The sequence below is a fragment of the Pygocentrus nattereri genome, chromosome 19, assembly GCF_015220715.1.
Source record: "Pygocentrus nattereri isolate fPygNat1 chromosome 19, fPygNat1.pri, whole genome shotgun sequence".
In the NCBI taxonomy this organism is placed as follows: Eukaryota; Metazoa; Chordata; class Actinopteri; order Characiformes; family Serrasalmidae; genus Pygocentrus; species Pygocentrus nattereri.
Window position 1 is genome coordinate 11,618,793 of NC_051229.1, and position 26,020 is coordinate 11,644,812.

Below are 26,020 nucleotides of genomic sequence, written 5' to 3' on the forward strand. Positions count from 1 at the left end.
TGACTGCACCTGGCAGCCGCAGAGACCACGTGCCTTCAGAGAAAACGCCAGACAGACTCAGGTCGCTTGCAAAATGGAATGCTTAGCATCTACGGTAACCGTTGGCAGGGGTGTGGCTCTGTGGCGGAGTGGGCGTGGTTTTATGTCCTTAGCTGCTGCGGGGGAGGAGCTAAAGCGCACCGCCTGGTTTTGCTTTGTATGAAAACAGGCATGACGAGGAGAAAGTCGGACAGTAAGAGCTGCGCTGAGCTTTATGTGTGTTTAATGAAGATTTCATTTGCGTGGAACCATGAACGGAAATAAACACTTTAACAGGCGCTTTTCGCTGGACAGTCTGGGGTGAGTGAGTCACGTTTAGCATCGTTATGCTAACAGCCATTTAAATCCTGTGGCTTAAGTGGGACTATAAACTTAACGGATTGTTTTGATGGTGAAGATCATCGGACAAGCAGCCGCACTCTGCATTCAACAGTTTGTACCCTAGACACCTGCACTAGGCTACTCTTTCACAGGAGAACTCCGACTAGGAACTTACAGCATCCCTAACATCACTTTTGGTATTAAGTTCACTCCACAAGACAACAGGTCATGTAGCTTACAGGAGAACTCCACCAGTTTTTCATAATTTCTGAAAAAGTCAGCCTTTGAGACGTAAACACTCATTCATAGTGGTTTGATTTGAAATGGTTCATTTTATTAAGACTCAGATTTCATTACAGTGGTGGTGACAGGAACCAGAAGTCATGATGTCTACAACACAAATATAGCCATTTTATTTATTATCCAAAATCAGCAGTGAAGCCACACGTCATCTGAGTTTTTATACAGCATATTGATGATAAAATAGTCATGAATCTAAAATATGTTTTCAGTGGGGTCTATTTTGTCTTTCTTCCCCTCTGCCATGAATGGATTAATTCAATTTAATTCAATTCAACTTTATTGTCATTATACAATACAGGGTAGTACAGTATAACAAACACTCAGGCTACTTTTCCAGTGCAGTAATAAAAGATGCATAGTAAACAGTGCAAATTTGTAAATTTATGTAAATTCAACAGGCAAAGTGCTTAGAGATTTACTTGAAGTCTCACTCATTTTATTTCATGATTGTGTTTCACAGCTTGGGTGCAGTTGAATGTAATTCATATTGTTTGTTCTCCAAACCCAAAACCTTATAATGCCGTATTGGAATCTCTCAATTTTAACATTTACCTGGGCAGCATGTAATTTTTCAATACTGAAATTGAGTGAATTTTCAAAAAGCAAATCATGTCGGCGCTAGAGACCAATCACACGGAACACAGAGGTAGTGACTTCTTTCTGTGAAAAAGTGTTTTGATAGAGTAAATTTGTCTTGCTAGGTTAAATCCGAAGAAACCAGATTTAATTCTTTGTAACTGACAAAAACCTGAGCCATATTCATGTTTTTGTACGAGATGACATTTGTGCAATAAAGCAATTATAGCATGATGCTAGCCAGTGCAGGCATCTGTTAGCTGGTGTAACATAATTGGCCGTTAGTGTTCCCCTTAACAATCATCTTAACGACAGTATTCACTGTGATACTCGCTCCACCATTTACGATTCATCTTACCCAGAATTTTTTATGCAAATGAGCATTTCTGTAGCAATTTACATTCAAATTGAAGACACTTGAGATTTCTAAACTCTTTGTTCTCCACAAGAGGGCTCTACCTGTGTGTTACAGTATGGTGTTGTATCTTAGCTCAGTTTCCCAAAAGTATCTTGGTGTTGAGGTCACATTAATCGGAAGAGAGAGAGTGTTTGCTGTGATGCTCGCTCTACCATTTACGAGTCATCCTTATCCAGCCCTGTTTAGTCCAAGACCAGGGCTGGGTAAGGCTACCACGCACTGAAGGAGAAGCTCCTTCGGAAAGAAGGGTAGGGTAGCTCTCTGGCACCAGGTAACAGATAACCAGGCAACATGGCACAGCTGCGAGTCTCTGCTCATATAGATTTAATGGAATAAAACTTTCCACATTGTTTAGTGAATTTATCAGCTAACTAACTAATACAAACTCGCTGATTTTTAGTTAACAAGTAAGAGATGAAATACGATGTGACTAAGCTAGTAACTAGTAAAGGTGGACACAGATGTTCAGCATTTGTCTAATAGACAAAAAACTTTTACATTGACACCTTGGTGTCATATGTTAAACCCACAGTAAGTGACGTGTCTTAAAATTTACATCTTGAGGGTCTTCTGTTTTGTGGGGGCATTATTGTTAGGATATAGCTCCCAGCCTGGTAGCATTGTGTGATAGAGGAATACTTGGCTAGCGAGTAGGAATTGGCCATTTTTAGAACAACAGAAACATAAAAAATGTTTCAATTGTGTTTGTGACGTTACTGAGAGGCAATAAAAACATATAATTTTTTGTCATGCTGGTAAAGCACTGTTGAAGTTGAAAGGAATGTCGAAAGCAAATGGGCAACTTTGTTTGTTACAAATACATAACAAGCATAAATACTAAAACGCCTTTGTGTTTTCTGTCACTCTATATCAATCAGTGTAGTGCAGTGTGGTGGAAGGTATGTGACAGCTTATTTATTGCTGCGGTGACCGATGTGGACTGACCCCTATGGGAGCCTGCAGTCTGGTTTGATTGAAAGAGGTTAAGCTGTTCTGAGGATTTTCTCCCCTTGAGGCTAGTCCTGACTTTGAAGGTGGCCTGCCAGCTGCAGTAGGTTTAAATGTGTTCTTGGATGTGCTAGTTAACAGAATTACATGTACACTGTGTTCGGTGTATTGACACCTGTTTATCCCCTTTTACTGCAGTAACATGCTGTACTCTTCTGGGAAGGCTTGACATTAGCTGTTGGAACATTGCTGTGAAGTGGATTTGATTGCAGTCAGCCAGAACAGCATTAGTGAGGTCAGGTATTGATGTTGGATAATTAGTTCTGCATCACTCCAGCTCATCCTAGAGGTATTGGCTAGAGCTCCATCTCATCCCAGAGGTATTGGCTGGAGCTCCATTACTCTAGATAACACAGTCCCACTGCTCCACAGCCCAGTGCTGGGGGCATGGGGGGTGGATTATACCCCTCTGTTTGATGTTTGGCTTCGGGCATAAGGGCTCACGTGCAGCGGCTTCAGAGCATCTCATTATATTGGCAATACTTTTCAACAGAGGTTCTGATTAGACAAAGGGCATCATTGATGTCATACCAAATTTTTGTCATTTTTAAACACCATTTGAAAACACCAGCTGCCCTACGGATTATGTGAATGTTTTGTGATGAATGGACCAACAGAAGTACTGGGAATTGGCAAATGAGGAATAAACGGCTAGAAGAACCAAAATGAAACGGTTTACGCATTATTTTAATGTAATTGATGAAGGGCTTGGTAAGGAGAGGGAGAGACTATGTGTGGGTCAGCATGATATTAACATGTCATCAGGTTAGCTAGGAGGCTATTGCAATAGCACATTAGCTAGGACAAAACAGATGGTGGAAAGTATCTAGTTAACATATGTCTAACAAAATGTTCCACTGAGGGAAAATATAGTAGTATGTAGGTAGAAAAACACAGGTAGAGAGAAAGTTTTTCATTTTTTCAGGAGATATTTCCTGAAAAAGTTTCCAAAACATTTTCAATATATACAAAGAAAATAAACTCCTACCAGCTGTACGAGACCTGGCAGCTGGCCACAAAAACTGTCCCCATCAGTTGTGGGGCAGTCATGGGCTGGGGGTTAGGGATCCAGCCTTGTGACCGGAAGGTCGCTGGTTTGATCCCCAGAGCCGACAGTCCATGACTGAGGTGTCCTTGAGCAAGACAACTAACCCCCAACTGCTCCCCGGGCGCTGCGGATTGGGCTGCCCACCGCTCTGGGCAAGTGTGCTCACTGCCCCCTAGTGTGTGTGTGCTCACTAGAGTGTATGTGGTGTTTCACTTCACAGATGGGTTAAATGCAGAGGTGAAATTTCCCCGTTGTGGGACTAATAAGGGTCTCTTAATCTTAAACGGCACTTTAAGGGAGAGTAGAAAATCAAGCTCCACTCCACAGGTCTTTCTTTCTGTTTTCACTGTGAGAAGACAGCTCAACAGCCATGGGTCTGAAAGGATGTGTGGCTGTCAAGAAGGCATTACTGAAAAAAGAAAACGGACAAAAAACAAGAAAATCTGCAGATCAAATAAAGGAGCAGCTCGTGTTCTCAGCACAACAGGCTGTTAATGGCTGTAATGCCTGACAGTTCAATAAAGTTCAGTACTACTGCAGGATATTGCATGATAGCTCGGCTGATTACTGTAACATCACTGTGCTTTCATTTTCAGTGTGATCCTAATTTAGACCTACTTGCTTGCACCTAGACAGTGAAAAAGCAAGATCCACTCCCATTCTTCCCGCTACAAGAATGCTGGTGCATCCAGTCTTCATCCTTCTTCTTTGTATAAAGAATTGAACATACAGGAATGACATTTCTGTCAATTTGAAAGTAGTGCCGTTCTCACAAGATCCACATTATGGCCTGATGATCGTATCAGGTGTTTGGCTGTCACCTGGAAAAAAGTGAAAACAGGTTCCTCAACATTTAGAAAGCTTTAGAGCGTAGTGTTCAGTGAGGCTGAACCACACTGCTGCTTGCTCGAGTATAAATGCAAATGTGAATTCAAAAAACATTCACATAGGCGTGAATCATTGGACATGGGTGTCAAGTGGAGAGCTGGTATTAGGTAGCATTTTTCCTCATACCGGTTAGGGAGGCAGGAGTTGAGGGAGCTGACGGTTAATAAACCATTTGTGTGGTGACCTTGTCGACGTACACATTTTACCCTTGAGCAACACATTTCATTACCTTCTTGACAAAGGGCTGCACGGTAAGGTCTTGTTGATCGCTATACTCTTTAAAAAGTGAAGTTCTTGGCTTGGGCTGTAGAACATATATATCTAGTAATAACCTTTATTGGCAAATGACCTTTACATTTTGTAAAGGTTCTCTAAAATTAAAAAATTTCACACACAAATTTCATTTACAAAAATGCTGCTTTGAAGAACCTTCCATTGAAAGTTTCTTTAGGGTTCACACCAAACAAGCCTTTGTGGCACCTTCATTTTTAAGAATGTATGCAGTCTGTATGCTAATAATCTAACAGTTAATCATGTAACACTCGGAAGGGCTAATTTCTGCTTTTGAGTCCGTTTATTACCACCTGACATTAACATTAAATGAGTTAAAATACTGTTGACGATTTCAGTGCTGGAACTGGACATCTTAAAGCCGATGATTTGACCAAGCAGGTGCTCCTTTTTTGTGGATTACGTGTACCTTTTAGTTTGTAGCAGTGCTTGAATGTGTATAGAAATCTGATAAGCTTTCCAGAAAGTGCTATGTCTAAAGCCATCAGATTTAAGCTCCAATTTTTGTAGTATTGTTGTTCTCACTGCAACTTTCCTTTCTGCTTCTGTTGTTTTGCTGTATTCAGCATATCGAGCAGGGTGTTGTGTATTTAAAGTTTTTTGGTGTATCTTTTCTTGAAACTTTGTGTAAACAGAGATTATAATTCTCTTGTTTAGTCTCCCACATAGATACGGTCAAACAGCTCCTTGTAGCCAACTTTTTTTCACCGTTTATCTGCTGCAGCTCAAACTATTTGAACACATCTGTGCTGACCAGCCCAGGAGAGTGAAGGAAACAAAACTAGTTTAAATGGATGATTCCTCTTTTCATAATCATTCAAATTGTTTGTTGGTCATTGACCCTTTTAGTTTTCGTTTTAGTCCCATTTAATCTTTTTATTTTTCCCAAAAAAGTAAAAATTCCTCCATTGGTTAAAAACCCACAACTGTCACTGTTTCAGTGAATCACTAATTATTGATGCTTTATTAGTGAGTATAGATGCATGTATCTATGACTTAAGTTCACTGAGGCAAAATCTCCGCAAGTGAAGATTTGGAAGGGGCTCGTAAGAGTGACGAAGCCCACAGAACCTGAGTCGACCAAAAAGCTCTTTTCCTGAGGAAAACCTGAGTGTACTGTGCCTCACTCAAATGGAGGCGATATAAGCGGATTCCAGTTCACATGGAGAATTACAGAAATTACCTGTAAAAGCTGCTGTGAATTGAATTACACCTGTTCAGCTACAGCGGATGAAAATGACTTGAACCCATTTAAATGTAGCCCAAACCAATTCAGATAAAAACCGTAATGTAATTGAAGCACTGAAGCAGAGTATAATCCACAGGATGCATTTCTTCCTTAAAATAGCAGTTTCATTTGGGGGTGTGTGCCAGTGACCATATCTCCTTCCCCTGCTCTAGTTATTCCCCAGACAACGGAGGACTCCTAGGGAAGACCAAAGGCTGTAAAATGAGAAGGAGCACTGATGGAACGAAGGGCCGTGGTCTAGATGAAGCACATCTAGAGCTCCTTGACATCAGCAGAGACCTCCACAGAAGCAGCTCTATGCAGTTAGTACATTTTGTATATGTTAATTGTGACACATCCACTACATTTGTAGTGGATTGTATCATATATTGTATTTGAAATGCTAATGTTGCATTTAATTTCTCCTGAAACAGCATCACAGTGGTTGAAAGTTAAATGAAAATAACAGATTATAAAATATGTTCAGAACATCATTACTCATTTTGAATCCATTGTTTTTGTGATGTCATGTTGAAGTTATAAAGAGTGTTTATTTCTTTCACAACTCAGTCTTAAAAAAACAGCCTGGAACAAAAGAGGATGAAGAGTAATGGTCATGTAAAGATTAACCATAAGAGGTATTGGTACATTAATATGCCACATGCCCCTTTGTCCCTTTAAGAATATTTTATTCCATTTTATAAGTAGTTAGCAATTTGGAAATAAGAGAGGAGCCAGTATAAGCTAAACTAAACTCTTGCGATCATTTCATGATGACAACTAAAGCAGAGATGTTTACATTATTGCATAAGGCTGCCTTTATACAGTAAAGCTTTAATGCAACTTTAGTTGCTTGAGACCTACGTGAAGGAGATTGCTTTGTGTAGCTGCCAAGTTGCACAGAAGTTGCAAGCAACTCCCAACATGCTAGATGCATGAAAGTGTCACCGTGTAAAGCCAATCTAAAAGAGATCTGGTCTACTGTCATTTCATTCACTTACATTTAGCACTAGCTGCTCTGCCTAAATCTGACGCATGACACATCTTTAAGTGCTTGATGATCAAGCACTGATTCTGATGAATCAGACATGCTAGATGTGCTGTGCCGTGCCGTGCTGTTGTCAAAGAAGACTGAAATCTTCTGAGCCGTTACTATTCCACTATTTGATATAAATACATTTCAATTTGTCCAACAGGACTACCACCATAGAGGAGGAGGGGATTGATCGCATAGATGGACTGTTCAGTCGTAATGTGAGTTCTCTTCTTAGTTTTTTTAAATGTTTATTTGAAAGTAACTGACACACCCCAGTTTCATTTTCAGATTGATAAAAGGAATGATGAGTGATGTAAAGTCAGCAAAGAGCAAGACATAGTGTTTCTACACAGTAAATCAACATGTTAATAATGCATGCTAACACTGCAGTCTTGTAAAGAGGTCTGGTTAGCATTCATGGTTGTCTTCTCAGCCTTGATTGTAGTTTTGTCATCTTTTTTCTCAAATGCTAACTTTACAGGAGAATAAAAAACCTACTATACTTTTAATGTACGTCAATACAACCTGACCTTTCCAAGGTAATTTCAGACCATTTCTTCTGATCCACTTGTCATTAAAATATGCGGTGGAAATGCCAACAGGCATTTTCAATTATGTCATCAACTAAAAAAAGGGCAAAACGAGATGTTCTAACAGCAGCGATTTGTTTATCTCCAGTCTCTATAAATACATAAGTGCATGCTAACTTCTCCAGTAATATTTCTGTAACAAAACTAAGTGCAGTTAACTACAGTGCAGGTAACCTATAACACCATTTATGTGACCATTTAAGAATCTCTAGTATAGTGAGAGATTAACTCTAGTGCTGTAAACAGAATGCACTTATTGGTATAGTACACAGCACTTGATCGGTGGAGTGAAACTGAAAACGCATTTTTTTTCTGTACTGTGACATTTCTGAATAAACTGTGTTATGAGGAAATGTCACTGAGCTAACTGAGTGTTTTCTCCTGATTATAGGTGAAGTTGGTGGGAGGGGAATGTATAACAGACATTAGTTTTTATTATTTTTCAATATCTATATCGTTTAATAGATTAGCTAAACCTCTTTATGGTACAGCAAGAAGTGTTTTTTCTATATTTAAAATTGTTTCATTTTTTTTACCCTATTTCTCATTATCTTGTTTCTCGTTATCAATATTTACAGTTTTTTAACTATCAAATCTCTTTGTTTTCCCTGTAAACTAAACATTGTGTTGATTTAACGCTGGCAACTTTGCTGCATGAATTACCACAGAACCCAAAGTAAAACCACTTACTGCATACTTTCATCAGTTCAGTTCAGACCCAAACAAACTGACCGCCAGTAACTTTTAAACATATTTTATTAGGTTAATTCTGTTTGGCCAGAATAATCTTTACTATTACATGAACTGTTTTCACTTTCTCTCTGCACAGAGCTTTAAGAACCACAATAAAACATTCCAGAAACATTTCCCGGAGATTTCTGAGACAGAGGAATTGACTCTTGGTGAGTTTTGATTCACTGCAGTGTCTCTCATCCTAGTTCCTGAGGTTTTTTTTGACCGGTCAGAAAGTTATTTCTCCCCCCAGTTTGCCCTGAACCCAATAAGGTCATTTCAAATGCTAGGCATGCCATCTAACCCAAAAGCTGACTTTACATGGTGAAACACTGATTCAAATAGTTGCTTGAAACCTACATTTATATAAATATAAAATGTAAAGAATCCTGAAACTCACTTGAAACTCAGCTGTAATAGTTGTTCAGCTCAATGACCAAACAAAACCCAAAGCATGGATCACAGGATCACGTCAAACAACATACTTGAAACGTTTTATCAGATCAATGGAATGGTCATGACAGCAAACACGAGTTTGTCGAAGCTAACAGCTGTTTAAACTGTTTATTCTTATACTTATAAGCTGTTTATTCTAGCTGTTGATTTACATAGCTTAATTTATTTTCTCCCCTCTTGCCACTCTAATTTTACACACAGCTCAGATTTATTTGGGATCCAAAAGAATTATTACAGAAGGAGAGACTGAGATGGGCTGTTGTGCATCTAGGACAGAATGATGGAGACATCAAGTAAACTATAACTGTAAGGCTACTTAAACATGAATTTTCACAACAAATAAAAAATTCAATTATATAGTAAATAACCACAGACAGATAAATAAGACAAATTATACAGATATAAAAGAGGAATAGGAAAAGAAGAACGACAGCTGTAAAAAATATACAGAAATTATAAAAAGTCTGCAAATATGTAAATTGCACCTGGAAGACTTTATAGTGAGAATGACACACTTTATCAACAAATACAAGATGCTAATTTGACCAACTAGTGGAGTAATAGAATGTGTTGCATGCAACTTTTGTTTTTAAATTGCTTTGTAAACCGTCAAGTTACATGGAAATTATGTTGCATCTAAAATCACATACTGCCATATTGCACATGCTACAGTGCTGAATGCGGTAATATTTGTTTTGTGCTGTTTTGACATACTATTTTATATGGTACAATGTGGTTCTGGATGCAGCCTACAACAGTGGTTCTCAGAAGTGTTCCTGGGGGATGGCTGTTTTCCCGCTCTGATTCAACCCACCTGGTTCAACTCTGACTTGCTAATTGCAGAGGTGCTTTAGAGCTGGAAAACACCAGGCTGGAAGGTCCTGGTAAACTCAGCACAGCAGAGGAAAATCCCTGTAGTAGAGCGCTGTGGTGGTAATAGTGTGTGTTTTTCCATCCCAGCATTCACCTGTGCCATTCAAAAGGAGGTGCTCTATCATGGAAAGATGTACGTGTCAGAGCAGCATGTATGTTTCCACTCTTCAGTTCTGCTGAAGGAGACCAAGGTAAGACCAAGAAGATCCAACCCAGTACACAGCGAAGGCACAAACAGCCTTTATATTACGTTTGTTTATTTGACAATGCAGCCATCGCAACAAGAATGACCTAACTGACCTGTCCAATGCTCCGCTTACACATGCACTCTTTAATTGCAGCTGTGGCTGGGCAGAACAGGTTTTAGAGTAAAAATCTCCCTTTCAACCTAATGAGAAATTGTAGTACACAGCTCAGTTATGTCAAAACACATGCATTTAGAGGGCGTTCTTAATTTCAGATTTATTTATGTTGTTTTGGCTTCCTTTTGATATCACTTTTGCAGTGTGTGAGCCACGGCGTGTAGCATTTTGTTCTTAATTATGGTTTAATGTTATTCGTGAGGTAGGTTTTAACCTCACAGCAAGTGGAAAAGTGTATGCAATTGTGAACTTCTTCGCATCAATTCTGATGCGTTTTCCAATTAAACAATGTGGGCAGAAGATGAATATCCGCCACTTCTGCTAAAAAAGTTGTAATGTGAAAGATGGCATAAGTGTTAATATGTAAAATTTTGTTTATGTCTGTAAAACTCTGGGTAAAATCCTTAAAACCACCCTAAAACTGTCATAGATATATTGAAAATGCACCAGTTGTAAATTAATGCTCCCCTTTCTCCCAGGTTGTGATTCATGCTTCTGCAGTACAGTATGTAAAGAAAAAGAACGTGGCACGGGTTGTACCCAACGCAATCGAAATTCTCACCAACAGTGGAGAGAAGGTTTGAGCTTTTTATATTATGGCTTTACAGATTTGCAAAAAATGTAAAAGGCCCATATCCTACCATTTTCTTGTGACTTCCTTCTCCACTTGTATTTATTTTATGTACAAGAACAATCATAATTCATTCATTCATTACCACTTTCAAAGTCTTCACCCACAAAGACTGATGTGATTGACTGTCCTGGATTGTGCCTCATTGAAAAACACTAGTGGCTTGGTTTGCTTGCATTACGATTGAAACATTAAGAAACTTTAACAATGTTTACATGGTACATCCAATTCTGTTCCATAAAAAGTAAAAAAACATTAGTTTTCAATTATATGGACCCTTTAAAAATGATCTTTATAAACTGGTCAGAGATGTTAGGGTGAAAACTCTACATGTGTGTGAATTATGAAAGTGTGTAGTGCAAATCTGAGGGAAGCAGAAGTGACACTTATTTGACATTTTAACTTTCAAGTGCAGTTAAAGTCAGAGGTACTGTTCTTAGTGTTGCTTCTAGTCTTACCCTAGTCTCTGTGTTTTCCAGTACCTGTTTGTGTCATTGCGGAATCGAGATGCATGTTTCAAACTCTTGCAGTCACTGTGTCCACAGCTACAGGTATGCAATGTTTTGGAGTGCTTTGGTTTTCTTGCCTTATGATAAGAAAGCTGGTTATTGTGTACAAAATTTAAAAATAAATATAATTATATATATATATATATATAATTTTACAATTCAAAATTCATTAGCAAACTTAAGGCTGGCTTTATATGGTGAAACTTTCGTGCAACTAGTTGCATGTTGCATGCAACATAGTTTCAGTGCAAAGCAATGAAAAAAGAAATCCAAGTTGCACGCAACAAATACATTTATTCCTCCACTAGATAGTCATATTAATAGCTTGTTTTGGTACACTGTTGTTCTTGCCACTAAGTGAGGTGTAATGTTATTTTATATATATATATATTGGGGCTGTCAAACGATAAAAAAACTATCGTGATTAATCTCAGAATTTCATATAGTTAATCGCGATTAATCACATTTTTTTTATCTATGTAAATGTTATAGAAAATAAGAATTTTTACGTGAAATGTTACCATTAGAATGGTGAACACATTTTATGTTAAATGTATGTATGTTATAAACTGCTGGGACAAGAGAAAACTGCAAGGGAGTTTTATTCACTCACATACTAGGCAGTAAAACTTAACCTATATAACACAAAATTGGATTTGTAATAGATTAGGGAGCTGTAGTCTCAAATATAAGACATGTAGTCACATACTGTGTCTCAGTTCAGATATGTGTAACAAAAGAAAATAAAAACTAAATAAAACGTCAATTGTGCTGAAGTTGTATTCAGTCACAGCCTATAGGACTTCACATTACTGCACAAACAAAAATAAATTACACAAAGTTTGACTTCATTAAAGACGTGTAGTGTCATACCACAGTGCCACAGCTGTGTAAACAGCATGTAAACGTTTACATGCAGCCTAATAATCCGTTAATAATCCGACTAATAGCTCAGTCGGAATAGAATACGTCCATGTAAACACCTCAATCAGAATAGTCTAGTCCGATTGAGGCCATTCAGAATACAATTTCTATCCGATTGAACGAGGTGGGTGATCCTGTAAATAATCCGTTAGATAGAAGAATAATAGCCGTGTAAACGCCTGAATCCGATTACTCTCCAATCAGAATGGGTAAGTACGTTCTGCGCATGCGCGGCGAAGTTTATGCTCTGAGCGTTAAAGACGGCGGTGGGACGGACGTCCAGCTTCTGTGTCTCAGAGCACGACATCTTCCTCTCGCCGCTTCCTTTATAAGGACATGTGAAGGACGTTTTTCTGAGTCTGACGTCAGTTTAAAGCAGTTAAAACACAAACGCGCCAACTGGAAAGTCATCTCACACCAACTGGACATCATGTGATTTTCGCTGTCATTGTAATGTTCACTGTAAGTGCTACTCCACGCATGCGCGTCATTTTGTATCGGATTACTTGTAGCGAGCGTGTAAACGAAGATTTTCATCAGATTGTTGATCAGAGTGAGAATAAACACCTCAGTCTGAACCTGTAATCCGACTGTTTTCAGTCGGACTGGCAGAAATCTGCATGTAAACACAGAAACTTCCTCCTCTACTCTTAATGAGAGACGCCGCGCACGGTCAAGTCTCAACATGAACTATATATATATATATATATATATAGATTTGTTTGAATAATTTTTTATTAGCCTTCATATAACATTCATTTTCAAGCTGTCATCGCTGTTCTTTTCTGTATTTTCTCTGTCCATCTACGGTCCTTCACTATATATATATATATATATATATATATATATATATATATATATATATTCAGCTCTGTGTATCTTTAGCCTTTGAAAATTAATATTTAAGTAGCTGTTACAGCTGTAGTTGTGTTGCTTATCCTGTCCTAGAAGCACAAGAAGATAACGGAGTGCATCTCTGTCTCTGTAATATTTGATATGGTTTGGACCTGAGTGCAGTGAGAAATTAGGGAACATCCAGAGAGAAAACAATGAATCTAGCTATGCAGTTCACAATAACTGAATGTTAAAGAGGAGTAAATGGTGACAAAAGCCGTTATTGAAACAGCTGTTAGTGTTACGTGCAACTGGGCAAGCTGGTGCAACTGGGCAAGCTGGTGCAACTGGGCAAGCTGCGTTTCCTGTAGGTTTCAAGCAACTAAAGTTGCACAGACGTTTCACTGTGCAAAGCCAACTCAAGATGTTCTGGTTAAAGATTCTGTGACTGATCAGTGTCATTACTTTAATATGTCATTGCCTTGCAAATCAAACAAGAAACAAAAATGTGTGTATGTTAGTTGACATGATGTGTTCACAACATCTCTGTCCTATTAAGTGAAAATGATTAGTGAAGGAACAGAACCACTGACAAATTGCTGGGGTGATGTTTTAAAAAGGTTTGAAGTCATATTTTTAAATGTATATTAGATTTAAATTATGTTTGAAAACGTAAACCAGGTTGGGTGTGAGCTGTGAAACATAACGTCTGTTCTCCTGTTCTCTTTTCAGACTGTAAGTGCCAACAGCAGCCATCTAATGTCTTCTCCAGTAAACAGCCATGAACTGGAAACTGACACAGTAAGAATCCAACTAAAAGAACAGGAACTTCAAATAAATAGTTCACAGCATCAGTGTACCAAGATACACTATGCTGCAGCTAAACTAGTGTATCTTGCTACGTCTTCTGCTCTCCAGTTCTCTCCAGCACAAAAATGAGAGTGCTGTTCCCCTCTGTGCCTGTTTCGTCCATCAGATTCTGACTTTATTTTGTTGATGCATCTTATTTACTTCATGGCGCATACATTTCAATGTGTGTTTAATGTATTTAAGTGCTACCATGTGGTCTTCAAAGAAAATTATGTTGACCAGAAGTACAAAGAGGACATTTCACTAATAGAAGTAGAGGGTAATATTTTGTGATAGTGTCACCATTCTTTTAAATCAACTTCAAATTCCAGATTTTTTCCCCAATGTTCTGCAGATGTTAGTAGTCATTCAAAACTTAACAATTCAGATTTGTTTTCAGCCATGGTGGTAGAAACCAAAGTTTAATGCCTCTAAAAGCTCTTATAAGAGGCTATTGCACTAAGTAGTTTTGTGATAAGGTTTTTCCCTAAAACTGATATTCCAAGAAAAAATGTTCCACCATTTTATCACTATTGATATTATAGTGAAAAAACACATAAGACATGTAGGCTCATATTCCATATTTGTGCTTTAGATATTGTGAACCCAGGTTCCTGTCACCACCACAGTAAAGAAATCTGAGTCAGCAAGTTTCTTCATAGTTCATCATTTCAAATGAAGAAACTCAACAGACTTTGTTTACATCGCAGTCATTGAATTTTGCAGAAATTTCAAGTTCTCCTTAAAAGATCACATGGTTGTGCTTCATGTTTCCACACAACATGCATCTAAACACATCTTTTCAGTGACATTTCCTAAGTACAAGTACAACCCCAATTCCAATGAAGATATTTGCAAAAAACAATAAAGTTTATCTCTCTGAACATTAAATATCTTGTCTTTGTAGTGTATTCAACTGAATATAGGTTGAAAAGGATTTGCAAATCATCGTATTCTGTTTTTATTTATGTTTTACACAACGTCCCAACTTCATTGGAATTGGGGTTGTACTTATTAGAAATTTGAATTATGTACGTTGCTGTGTGATTTCAGACGATAATACTTGGTGAAAAAAGTAAATACTCATTTCAAGTAATCTGTTTTACTCCTTTCAACTTTGGCCACTGATGCTACTAATTCTCTAGGTATCTTTGACTTTGTTCTGTTTTGGTTGTTTAGCGCATTTGTTGCTTTGCTGTTCATTTGAGAGTTGCTAATGATATGTTGAATATGCTGATGATGTCATCTGCTTGTAGATTTCCAGCCACTCCAGTCAGGAAGACAGTACAGATCAACGCAGGTTCTCTAACCCAGAGCATGACAAAAGTCTGGGCAGCACCTTGTCCTCCCTCTCAGTCACCGACATCCCAAATGGTCAGCACCTTCATTTCCTTCCCACTCATACTTAAAAAAGCTGAGAGAGAGAGAGACACACACACATACACATACACACACACACACACACGCGTGTTGAATCGATATTTTTCTAAAAAAGAAAATAGTAAAACAAACATTGTTTCAAATATATACTGCAGTTTCTGCTGTAAAAAAGTTGCATGTAAACTGGCCATAGTTAGCACTTCCAACATGGACAGAATGTTTTTCAGCCAGTCGGAACTAAAATATTATTAATTAAGCAATGGACCACCAGAGGGAATGTGTTATTGCAAATGATAACATAGTTGTGATTTGATCACAGGCACAGGCCGAACACAAGGTGTTCTATTGCTTTTAATAACATTTATACAAAATAATACTAAAGCAAAGTGGCTCACATGTGAAAAAATGTGTGATTACTTGTAAAACACGTGGATTTTGCACCTGTCATGTGAAAAATGTTTTTTTTTTTTTTTAAGGTCAAACTGCCACCATATCAGGTTCTGCTCAGCCTTTTCAGCGTTTGACACATAAACCGGAATGTTTTGTTCCAGTCTGTAAAGCCTTTTCCAGCCCGTCTTCGTTGCTGGATTTTGTTCATTTTTGCCTATTTCCAGTTTGTTCAGTTGTAACAATCATAGCTGCCGACTGAAAAGCTTGCTTAGGAGCAACAATACATCCTCAGTCTGAGTCTATAGAATCTGACCAAATGGGCTGAAGGTCAAACATTATCTTACACAAGTTATTTAATGTATCCATTTTCTGTTCTTCTGTGTTTATAGGTGCTAAAAAAGAAAACCAAGTAATGGTTAGCTGGAGTGTAGAGTCGTTACTTAGCAACCAGTGCTCTGCAGAATGATAGTTATTGTGAAAAATACATGCTGTTATTACAAGTAACAGATTTTGTCATCTGAACTAACTCATTTAATTGACATGACTGTCTGTTGGTTATGAGAGAACTCTTATATTGCCATAAAAGATTAGGAACTATGAAAGAAAGGAACTATGAAAAGACATTTTTCTACTACCTCTATGAGAGGAACATCTAGTTCTTCCGTGACACCAAGCAAGAACATGAGCATGAAAACCAGAATCTTCCTTTAACACTTGTGATTCAGTTGTTTAGATTCTTAGAAAACCCATCATGAGCTTAATTGTGTGGTAGAGTTGGATTATAATTGAGTGCAGAAATACTGCAGGACAGGAAATATGACTGACGCTTAGAAATGAATCATGCTGACTTAGAGGGCTTGACATAATTATTGGTCTTAGGTTTGTGTTTTTATATGCTTTGTAAAACTGTGTTATTTAAGATGTCATGATGACTTACGGTGACCACTCTTACAGGTCAAGCAACAAGTAGCTCCACGACACGCAGCAGCACCAGCAGAGACGGACACTCTACAGAAGAGGAGGAAACAGCAGGTAAGCATGAGCAGATACACTCACTGGTCACTTTATTAGGTACACTTTATTAGGTACTTGTTAACACAAATAGCTAATCAGCCAATCACATGGCCGCAACTCAGTGCATTTAGGCATGTAGAGGTGGTCAAGACAATTTGTTGAAGTTTAAACCGAGCATCAGAACGGGGAAGAAAGGTGATTTTAAGTGACTTTTAACGTGCCGTGGTTGTTGGTGCCAGATGAGCTGGTCTGAGTATTTCAGAAACTGCTAATCTACTGGGATTTTCACACACATCCATCTCTAGGGTTTACAGAGAACGGTCCAAAAAAGAGAAAATATCCAGGGAGCGACGGTTGTGTGGACGAAAACAACTTGTTGATGTGAGAGGTCAGAGGACAATGGGCAGACTGGTTCCAGATGATAGAAAGGCAACAGTAACTCAAATAACCAACCAAAATCTCTGAGGAACGTTTCCAACACCTTGTTGAAAGTATGACATGAAGAATTAAGACAGTTCTGAAGGCAAAAGGGGGTCCATCATTTTACTAGGAAGGTGTAACTAATAAAGTGGCCAGTGAGTGTATGTCCCGTATGTATTATATATGCATTATGCGGGTGAGAAAGGAAAGCCTGTAAACTGAAGTGGCACAAATCTTATTTTTTTACCTTAATGTGCCACAGATCTAATGTGTTGTCAGAGCTGTGTACACATGCAAATCTGATTTTTTCAACTCTGACCGAGCCTCCTTCATGTGAAGGGGAGTGCTGTCTAACATGATAATCCAAAATCTACCGCTGGTGTTCAGCTGGGTTGAGATCTGAGATCACTTTTTTTTTTTTGAGAAATTTGAGCATAATGCACATAACATATGATTTATAGCTTTGCCTGGCTCTTAACTTGGTTTATAACCAAGTTGTAATGCCTTTCTTTTTGTTATTGTCAGTTGTGTAGCCTTTTGCACGCTAATGAGCCAGTTAGCAGAGTGATGAATCTGTATCAGCAGTCATGTATCACAGATGGAGCAGTTCATAACTTAAAGCCCAGCAAATAGAATGTTATAGTTTGGAATTGTAAGACATTTTTAAACAGCTTACAGCTATGAACAGTTTTGTCCACTCGACCCCTCACCCATCTGTAGGGTCATCTAACACCCTTCATATGAGCTAATAAAGTAATGGAATGGCCCTTAAAAGGGGAATAAATTTAAAGAAAGTCATTCAGAGTGGTTTAATGTAAAATGGCTCACTACAGAGAAAGTTACAGATTTCTTCACAGTAGTGGTGACAGAAAACTGGGGTCATCATGTCTACAACACAATTATTACCATTTTATTTACTATCCAAAACTGCCAGTGAACCTACACTTGTCTTTTCAGTTTTTGCGTGTTATGGGGCTATTTTGCCTTACAACACCCTGCATGTACCCCACACCATGAATTGATTAAAATAAATGGATGAACAAGACATTTTAGGCCAAAACTTTAATGTCTTGGGCATTAGACAGTGTATTCATAACCATTTTGTGTATTAACTTTCTGTGAGGGAGCTTTTAGAGACATTAAACAATAGGACTGGTTCCTATCACCACCACTGTGAGCAATTCTGACTGATAAATTCTTATTCTGAATATCTTTCTCTAGAGCGGAGCATTTTACATCAAACAATTCTGACTTTGTTTCCATCTCAAACATTTAATTATGAAGAAAGTTTGAAAAATTGATGGCCACCAGGTTATTTACACAAGGGGAAATGAGGAAGCCAAGTAGAAAAGGGCTTGTTAAAACCAGTGTTGAAATGGGGGGCTGATGACTGTGAAGACCAAAGCACATTACATAATTTTCATATTCATTCACAGTGACCCCCTGTGCCCTGTGAATATTAATATATATTTTTATAGAGCACTTTTCTACTGATGACAGCTCAAAGTAAATGTAATAGAAGAAACTATGTCTATTCGTTTAAAATCATATAAGAAAATGGTACGTATTAAATTAAAGAATAAATGTCAAAGAGGTCCAGAATTTCAATTAAAGGCTGAGTTAAAGAGAGACGTTTTTAAATGCTTCTTAAAAGTGGACACTGAGCTTGACTGTCTAATAAAACGCATAACGTTCCATAGATTAGAAGTAGAATAACTGAAAGAGGCCTCTCCATGTTATCTATATGTTACGGAAGGTATTTGCAGAAGGCCAATATCTGCAGATCTAGGATCATGTGTTGGAACATAAACAGACATACATTCTGTGTTGTAAGTGGGTACTACATCATTGAAAGCCTTAAAAACTAGTGGCAGAACTTTAAAACCTATCCTGAAAGATACAAGTAGCCGGTGTAGTTCTGTCAAAACTTGAGTGATGCGATCTCTTTTTTTTTGTTTTTGTTAGGATGCATACTGCTGCATTTTGTATAAGGCATAGACGATAGGTTGTTATTTTAGGAAGCCCAGTAAGATTATTACAATAATCAACTCTGCTTGTAACAAATGCACAAACAAGTTTCTCTGCGTTGCCCTCAGATAAAAAAGGCTGAACTTTTGCAATATTTTTCATATGATTAAAAAAGCTACTTTATTGACTGCGTTTTTACATTTATATTTACAGAGCTAAGAGTCTAAGATTGCATCCTAGTTTTGTACTTCGGGATTTTTTTTATGAAGCTAAAGAGGCAAGTTTCCCCATAAATCATTTTTCTCTAAGTTTTAGTACCAAGGATCAGTATTTCTGTTTTTTTCATAATTTAGTTATAGAAAGTTTTGGGACATCCACTGAAAAAAGATAATGTACAAAGAGAAAAGCAAAGGCCCTAAAACTGAACCTTGTGGGACTCCACAAGAAATGCTATTTTTGATGAATGATTTCCCAGTGAAACCAAGAACTGTCTGTTAATTAAATATGATTTAAACTATTGTAAAACTGTGCTTGCCTACCCATTACACCTCATACTCATAAGGGCACAAAAGGACACAGACCATGTCAGCAAAATGCCCCTCACAGCATATCAGTTATCAGACCCCCTCACTATAGGGTTAAAGCATATTCATGCCTATGCCATTCACTTGGCGTATGTTGTACATGCCCTTGCCCACGTATCCGCATGTATTTTCCCAGATCTCTGTAGAGCAGTGTTTGTGATTTTACACAACTGAACTCCCAAATGTCTTTGTAATGAAGGGTTTGTACACTGCAACCCTAATTTAATATTTCCATGTAGCTGTGGATGAACTGTTCTCTGTGATAAACATTGCTATACCATTCTCTACCACCTGAGGAACAGCTGCTGTTGTTTTCCCTAAATATTGCATTGATGCACAAACATAACTGGATTTGCATGTTTGATCACAATTTCCAGTCATGGAATACTGAATGCAGATGTCACTTTAGTCACTGTTTCTCTTAAAGCACTTGCTAGATGAGCAGTCTTTGTGACTAAAGCTCCTGCCATGTGTGCAACAGTTACTATCCCACTCTAAATCCATAGGCATGAATCTGGTCCCTCTTAGCAGCTATAACAGATAGAGAAGCGTGATTCGTTACTCCACAGAATACATTTCCAGTCCAGTGGTGCCGTCCTTTAAGTTTATATATATATATATATATATATATATATATATATATATATATATATATATATATATATATATATATATATATATATATATGTAGTTGTTGAAAGAAAACCTCATATCTCCAAAATAGTAACTTTACAGGAGAAGGTAAAAACATACTTTTCTTTCAATGTAAGTCAATGGATCCAGAATTTTTTCATTTTGGGTCATTACATTGTATGTCAATTTCATGATGAATGGACCAAAAGAAAAGAACAACAGGCATTTTCAAATTATGTCAAAAACTCAAAAACAACAAAAATGGAGATACGAGTTTTTCTTCTGACAGCGGCGCTATATATATATATATATATATATATATATATATATATATATATATATACATATATATATACATATATATATATATATACATATATATATATATATATATATATATATATATATATATATATATATATATATATATATAGGATGAGGACACAGGGTGAAGTGCCCTTTCTTCACACACACGCACACACAAAAATTCCAATTTATTCATTCTGAGAGGCAGAGACTTGGCATGTTCTTACCACTTGTTCTCTGAATAGCTGTCTCCTGGGTCACCATGGTAACAGAGAAGATCAAATCATTCCTCTCCATGAGCAGGACAACCAACATCAGCAAGGTCTTCATCATCTACCTTGTACTGTGAGTCATACATTTTTTACATTATACAAACTTATGACAATTTAGACAATAATATTATATTCCCATAATATCATTACAAGTGGACCTCAGGCACATTTTATATTTTGCTATATGTGTTAATATGCAAATAAATTAAAACTGAGCAAAATAGTTGGACGAAAGAAATTTAAGTTTGTTCCCTGTAGAGGATGATCACTTAAAAACAAAAAGCATGTAACTTGACCAGGCATGTTCAAACTTTTTCATGCGATTATATGATCTCCTGCTATGTTCAAGACAATAAAGATCAGTATTCGTGCTCTAAATGGATTTTAGGTTGTGTTTTGCTCTCTTCTGTCACTTCCATCACTTTACTGAGCACTTAACTGGTGCTTCCTTTATCCCTCCATTTGTTCTGACGTACTAAAGACACACAGTCATCAGCTAAAGGAGGCACACAGAATAAAAGCCTCTGTCTCTGGTGTCTTACAGAAATAATTAAAACTTCATTTTGGAAATAAAGTCTGCAGAGATTCATTCAAGTTCCACAGCACTACTCTGTGTTCTTCGCTAAATATTTAATACTTGTCACTTGAAAGTATTGGAAGGAAGCACATGAATTAATGCACATTAAATAGTAGCTGGGCTGTTTTTGTGTAACTGTAACATAAAATGATGCCTCAATTTTGATACAAATAGTCAAATGAAAAAGTTTGGTCATCCTGGTCAAAGTTGTGTTTATGATTTCCTAAGTGAAAATACATTAGACAGGGAGTGTTAAAAATGTAAATAAGCCTGTTTATATATATATGTGTGTGTGTGTGTGTGTGTGTGTGTATTTATATATTTATAAATATATAAATTCAAGTCAATTCATTATTGAGTTGACGTCTGACGCCTTAAATGAACCTGATGAAACTGGGAACTGTCTACTATGCTGAGGCTGATTTAAAGGAAACACTTGACTGGTTGACTGGTCATATGCAGTAATTTGGGAACACTCGGACATTGTCTTGAGTACAATAGCACTCCTTCCACAGTTATATCTGATGTGGTGAGTCAGTTCAGGCTGGTTGATGTTTTAACATATATATGCCTGCTGTGCCAAATGCTATTTACAATGAAACTGAAATCCTAAATTGGAACATCAATTAGCACAACAGAAGTAATGCTGGCCACTTAACAAACATGATAACCGTTTTAGATGGACAGTAACTTCTAAAAGTGGTTAAACCTGTAGTTAAACAGAAAACTTTGATTTCTGTGTAGCAAACTGATGCATTCAATGACATTACATTCTTATGTATTTATGACCATGGACTTTTATAGTCATAATGAGCCCATAATGTTAAGTGGTACTTTGTTGTATGGGTATATTTTTTTACTGTCATCTTTTGTAGCATCACTTCCACATAAAATATAAAGTATGCAGAAATGTATACGCCCCCGGTCAGATAACTTATTTTTACTTTAATAACGTAAACATCCTCTGCAGAGATGTTCAGCAGATAAACTCTTAATTGTGCATTAAAATGGGAAGTTCTCTGTAGGAGATGTGTTAGCTTGCTGAAACAATAAAGGAAGAGGGATGCATTCAGTGCACCCAATGGAGAATGACTTAGGCTGGGCTTACTGCATACCTGTAAACGTTAAAGTTCCTAAGACTAACTGTGCATTAGAGATCACTGTACAAGATTCAGATCAGTTTAGTAGACTTGTTTTGGATCATGCAGTGTGACTGGTTTTATTATAATATGTCCTACTGTGCACTCAGCTGTGTGTTTGTATGTACTTGCAGAGTGGCACTCCTGCTCCTGACGTCCGGTTACATTGGTCTGCGCATCATAGCTTTGGAAGAGCAGCTGAATACACTGGGAGCAATGTCCGAGTTTAGCCTACAGAGAGAGTGAGTACCCGCATACACACACACAGACACTCCTGCGCACAGATACTTATATCACATTCCATCTTTAGACCTGTACATGCATCACATGCGCCACATCGCATGAGACAGAAACACATGTCACTGTTGTAACAAGACCACATATTTCAGAACTGGTATATTTACACGTCAAGGGAAAAATGCTTTAATGTGAATTAATGTAGTGAGATTTTTTCCCAATAATTTTGAATCAAAGCTCGGCCCTTTTCCTCATATCAAAGCAGCCCTGTTGGGTGTAAATAAAGTTTTTAAAAAAATGCAGAGCATGGCTGGGTATCCTATTTAAAAAGCTAAAGTATTTGAATAATGAAATACATTTTACATTGTCTGTGGAAACATCAAACTGGCTGGGACAGGGCACACTGAGTGCTTCCTCACACATGCTTCAGAAACAAAGCTGCTCCTGAAGTCATGCATTTATGTTATAGTGACAAACAGTGCTTCATGCTAAAATACATTTTAAGTGAGCACAAACACATAAAAATGCTTCATAAACTTGGAGCTTGATTGTCTCATTTATTACGGTCATCCACATAGTTTCTGACACATTTATAAACAAAAATCTTAAATCTGACAAATGAATGTGAACTGACTGTATTTACATGTTGTGTACTCAGGTTTCCCATTTTAGTTTTGGATTGCTTTTAATACATTAGTGAATTCAACTACCTTAAGGTTACTCATTACTGACAGGGGTGTTTTATTTGTGCCCACTGCTTTTAGAAACTTCATAGAAAAGTACTAACAACATGATGGGATGCTGTACTTTCTCAACAAGTAAACCAATTTTTTTTGAGTCAGGTTACGAAGACACAATGTCAGGAAAAGAAGTCATTATTTTGATCCAAAGAGTCACAATTTAAGCCAGGGGAAGTTTAAAAGAAATTCTACATGATGGAAATGGGCTTCCATACTAAAAGCATGTGAGCCAAGCAGCAGTTTATATTGTGCTGGTCATATGATAATTATGAAGTTGCTCCTGTCTTCATGTGCAAAGTAGCTCTACCACTAAATTGTTGTTCACATGCACAACATGTGGGTAGTGCTGTTTCTGATTGGTGAAGAATTTCGCTTTTCATGATATAGGCTGCGACCACTGTGCTAACCCCTGATGCTAAATAGAGGGTACCGAGTTATGAGCTGACGTGCAAACCTCTTATTGAATCTAAACATTGGTGTATCTGTCTGCAGCGTTTCGTATATGGAAATGTAAAATTTGGATGAAATAGTAGCTAATAGTGTTTACACCTCTGAGAACACAATCATAGGTAGACATGTACAGAAATATAAAAATCTATATAAATAAATAAGCAGGGTTGGTAAATAGTTTTTATAATCACAGTGTATTCAAGAAAATATTCTCACTCATAAAATCAGATCAAATTGTAGTGAAATCTGATATTTCATCATGCACTATGATGATTTAAAGAAATTAATCAAATTGAGCCACATTGTTGTGAGTTCAGATTCACTTCCCTAATATTCTATGGAGAGTGAACAGGTAGGTAGTAGTAAGTGTATGTGTAAGTTTTTCTTTAATTAATCCCTTTTCAACTTCCATAGGTACAAGAAAACATAATTCTGTGTCTGCATGAAGAGGCTGAAGGACATTGGAAGACCAAATAAAACCAAGAAACCTCCACATTTTTAAAACCAAGAAACCTCCACATTTTTAAATGCAGCTCAACAAGATGTCTTCATAGACAGCATGAGCTGATCCAGAAACACAGCAGGCTGCATTCGCCGCAGGTATACTCCGGCTCCAGCTGTGTCCTGAATAGCTCATTGCATTTTTTTTGGGAAAGCTCTGCCAAGCAGTTACTGTGACAAAACCAAAAGAAGAATTAATACAATGTGAAGATCTTCTGATGCCCTCCATTTCAGTAACGTTTTTAATGTCCTCGTCAGCGTTTACTTCTCGTTTCCCCATGCCACATTATGCCCAGCGCCACGCCCATCTCTGTTATAAGAGCTGGTCCATTACTGTGTTGTCTGTTAGATGATCCCTAAGAGAAAGAGAAGCCGCATTTATCTTTTAAACCCCCATAAAATGATGATTACCATTCGCTTCTAGCTTGCTGAGCTAAGAGCCACACAGCTAGCAACAACATAACAGAAAAAGAGCAACAGATGAAGACTTTTATTAGGTTTCTATTGAAACCTAGTCCCTGCTGTCCTTATGCCACTCATGTATGTGTTGCACATTTCTGAGTGGTGAGGTGAGGTAGAAGAGGGCATATTAAAACCAGTATTGAAATGGAGGGTTAGTTGCTTAGAACTCTGGGCTCCAGGCTAACCTTTTTAGAATTGTGCCTCAAAAAATACTGTGAAAATTTACACTTTGCTGTAGAATTTCTGGAAAACCGCACTACAGGTTTCCAAACGACAGATGTCAGACAGGAATATGCACAACACATGTTTATCACACATGCATGCACGCATACACACTCACACGATGAACACAAACACATCTATGGTCCATAAATACATTTATACAGTATGTACGGTGTGTATCAAAAGCTCTGTAACAAAATACAGAATATTTTCAAGCATCACTTTATTCCTTGTAACAAACTGCTTTCCAGAAATGCGAAAGAAATCTGTAAATTGAAATTGTGTTTAGGTTTTCTTGCAAAAACTCTAAAGCATTGCTACATTTAAGGTGGGCATGGATGGCTGGAACATTCATGATTTTATGACATTTACATTTACAGCATTTAGCAGATGCTCTTATCCAGAGCGACTTACAAGAAGTGCTTTGTCTATCTAGAGAAAGTATCTTTGCTAGTTACCAATAGGGTAGAGAGAAAGCCAGTCCTGGGCTCAGATACTGCTAGAAAGAAAAAGTCACTGTTGATACCGCAAGGAAAAAAAAGGAACAAAGCGGAACACCGAACAATACAATACAGTACGTAAGTGCAGTACATTACAGTCAATATTTAATTCAATGCTCATTTAAGTGCTGTGTAAAGGGATGTGTCCTCAGTCTGCGTTTGAAGACGGTGAGAGCCAGGCTTGTAGTACAGTTCGAGATTTCACCATTGGCATCAAGTAGGGAGGAGCTGGTCCATTTTTGGCTTCATAGGCAAGCATTAGGTTTTTAAACCTGCGTGCAGCTACAGGAAGCCAGTGATGGGAGCGCA

General features: G+C 37.6%; 1 protein-coding gene across 2 annotated transcripts; it reads left to right on the plus strand.

Annotated features, from left to right (window-relative positions):
• Positions 1 to 217: 217 nt before the first annotated feature.
• LOC108433069 (GRAM domain-containing protein 2B-like) lies at positions 218 to 25,645 on the plus strand. 2 transcript variants are annotated; one of them, XM_017707369.2, is made up of 13 exons: positions 218 to 339; positions 6,294 to 6,443; positions 7,317 to 7,374; positions 8,576 to 8,648; positions 9,895 to 9,998; positions 10,649 to 10,747; positions 11,280 to 11,351; positions 13,800 to 13,868; positions 15,173 to 15,290; positions 16,641 to 16,718; positions 20,857 to 20,956; positions 22,734 to 22,841; positions 24,441 to 25,645. In XM_017707369.2, the coding sequence occupies exons 1-13, from the start codon at positions 290 to 292 to the stop codon at positions 24,454 to 24,456; spliced, it is 1,095 nt and encodes a 364-aa protein (XP_017562858.1). In that variant the 5' UTR covers positions 218 to 289; the 3' UTR covers positions 24,457 to 25,645. The 2 variants fall into 2 exon arrangements, with proteins under 2 accessions (XP_017562858.1, XP_017562859.1); XM_017707370.2 differs by lacking the exon at positions 218 to 339 and adding an exon at positions 4,679 to 4,852.
• Positions 25,646 to 26,020: the final 375 nt, after the last annotated feature.

Coding starts and splice junctions, on each gene's coding strand:
- LOC108433069 (XM_017707369.2), top strand. CDS start 290: ATGAACGGAAATAAACACTTTAACAGGCGCTTTTCGCTGGACAGTCTG. Junction 7,375..8,575: donor ATGGACTGTTCAGTCGTAAT/GTGAGTTCTCTT, acceptor CTCTCTGCACAG/AGCTTTAAGAACCACAATAA. Junction 20,957..22,733: donor TTCATCATCTACCTTGTACT/GTGAGTCATACA, acceptor ATGTACTTGCAG/AGTGGCACTCCTGCTCCTGA.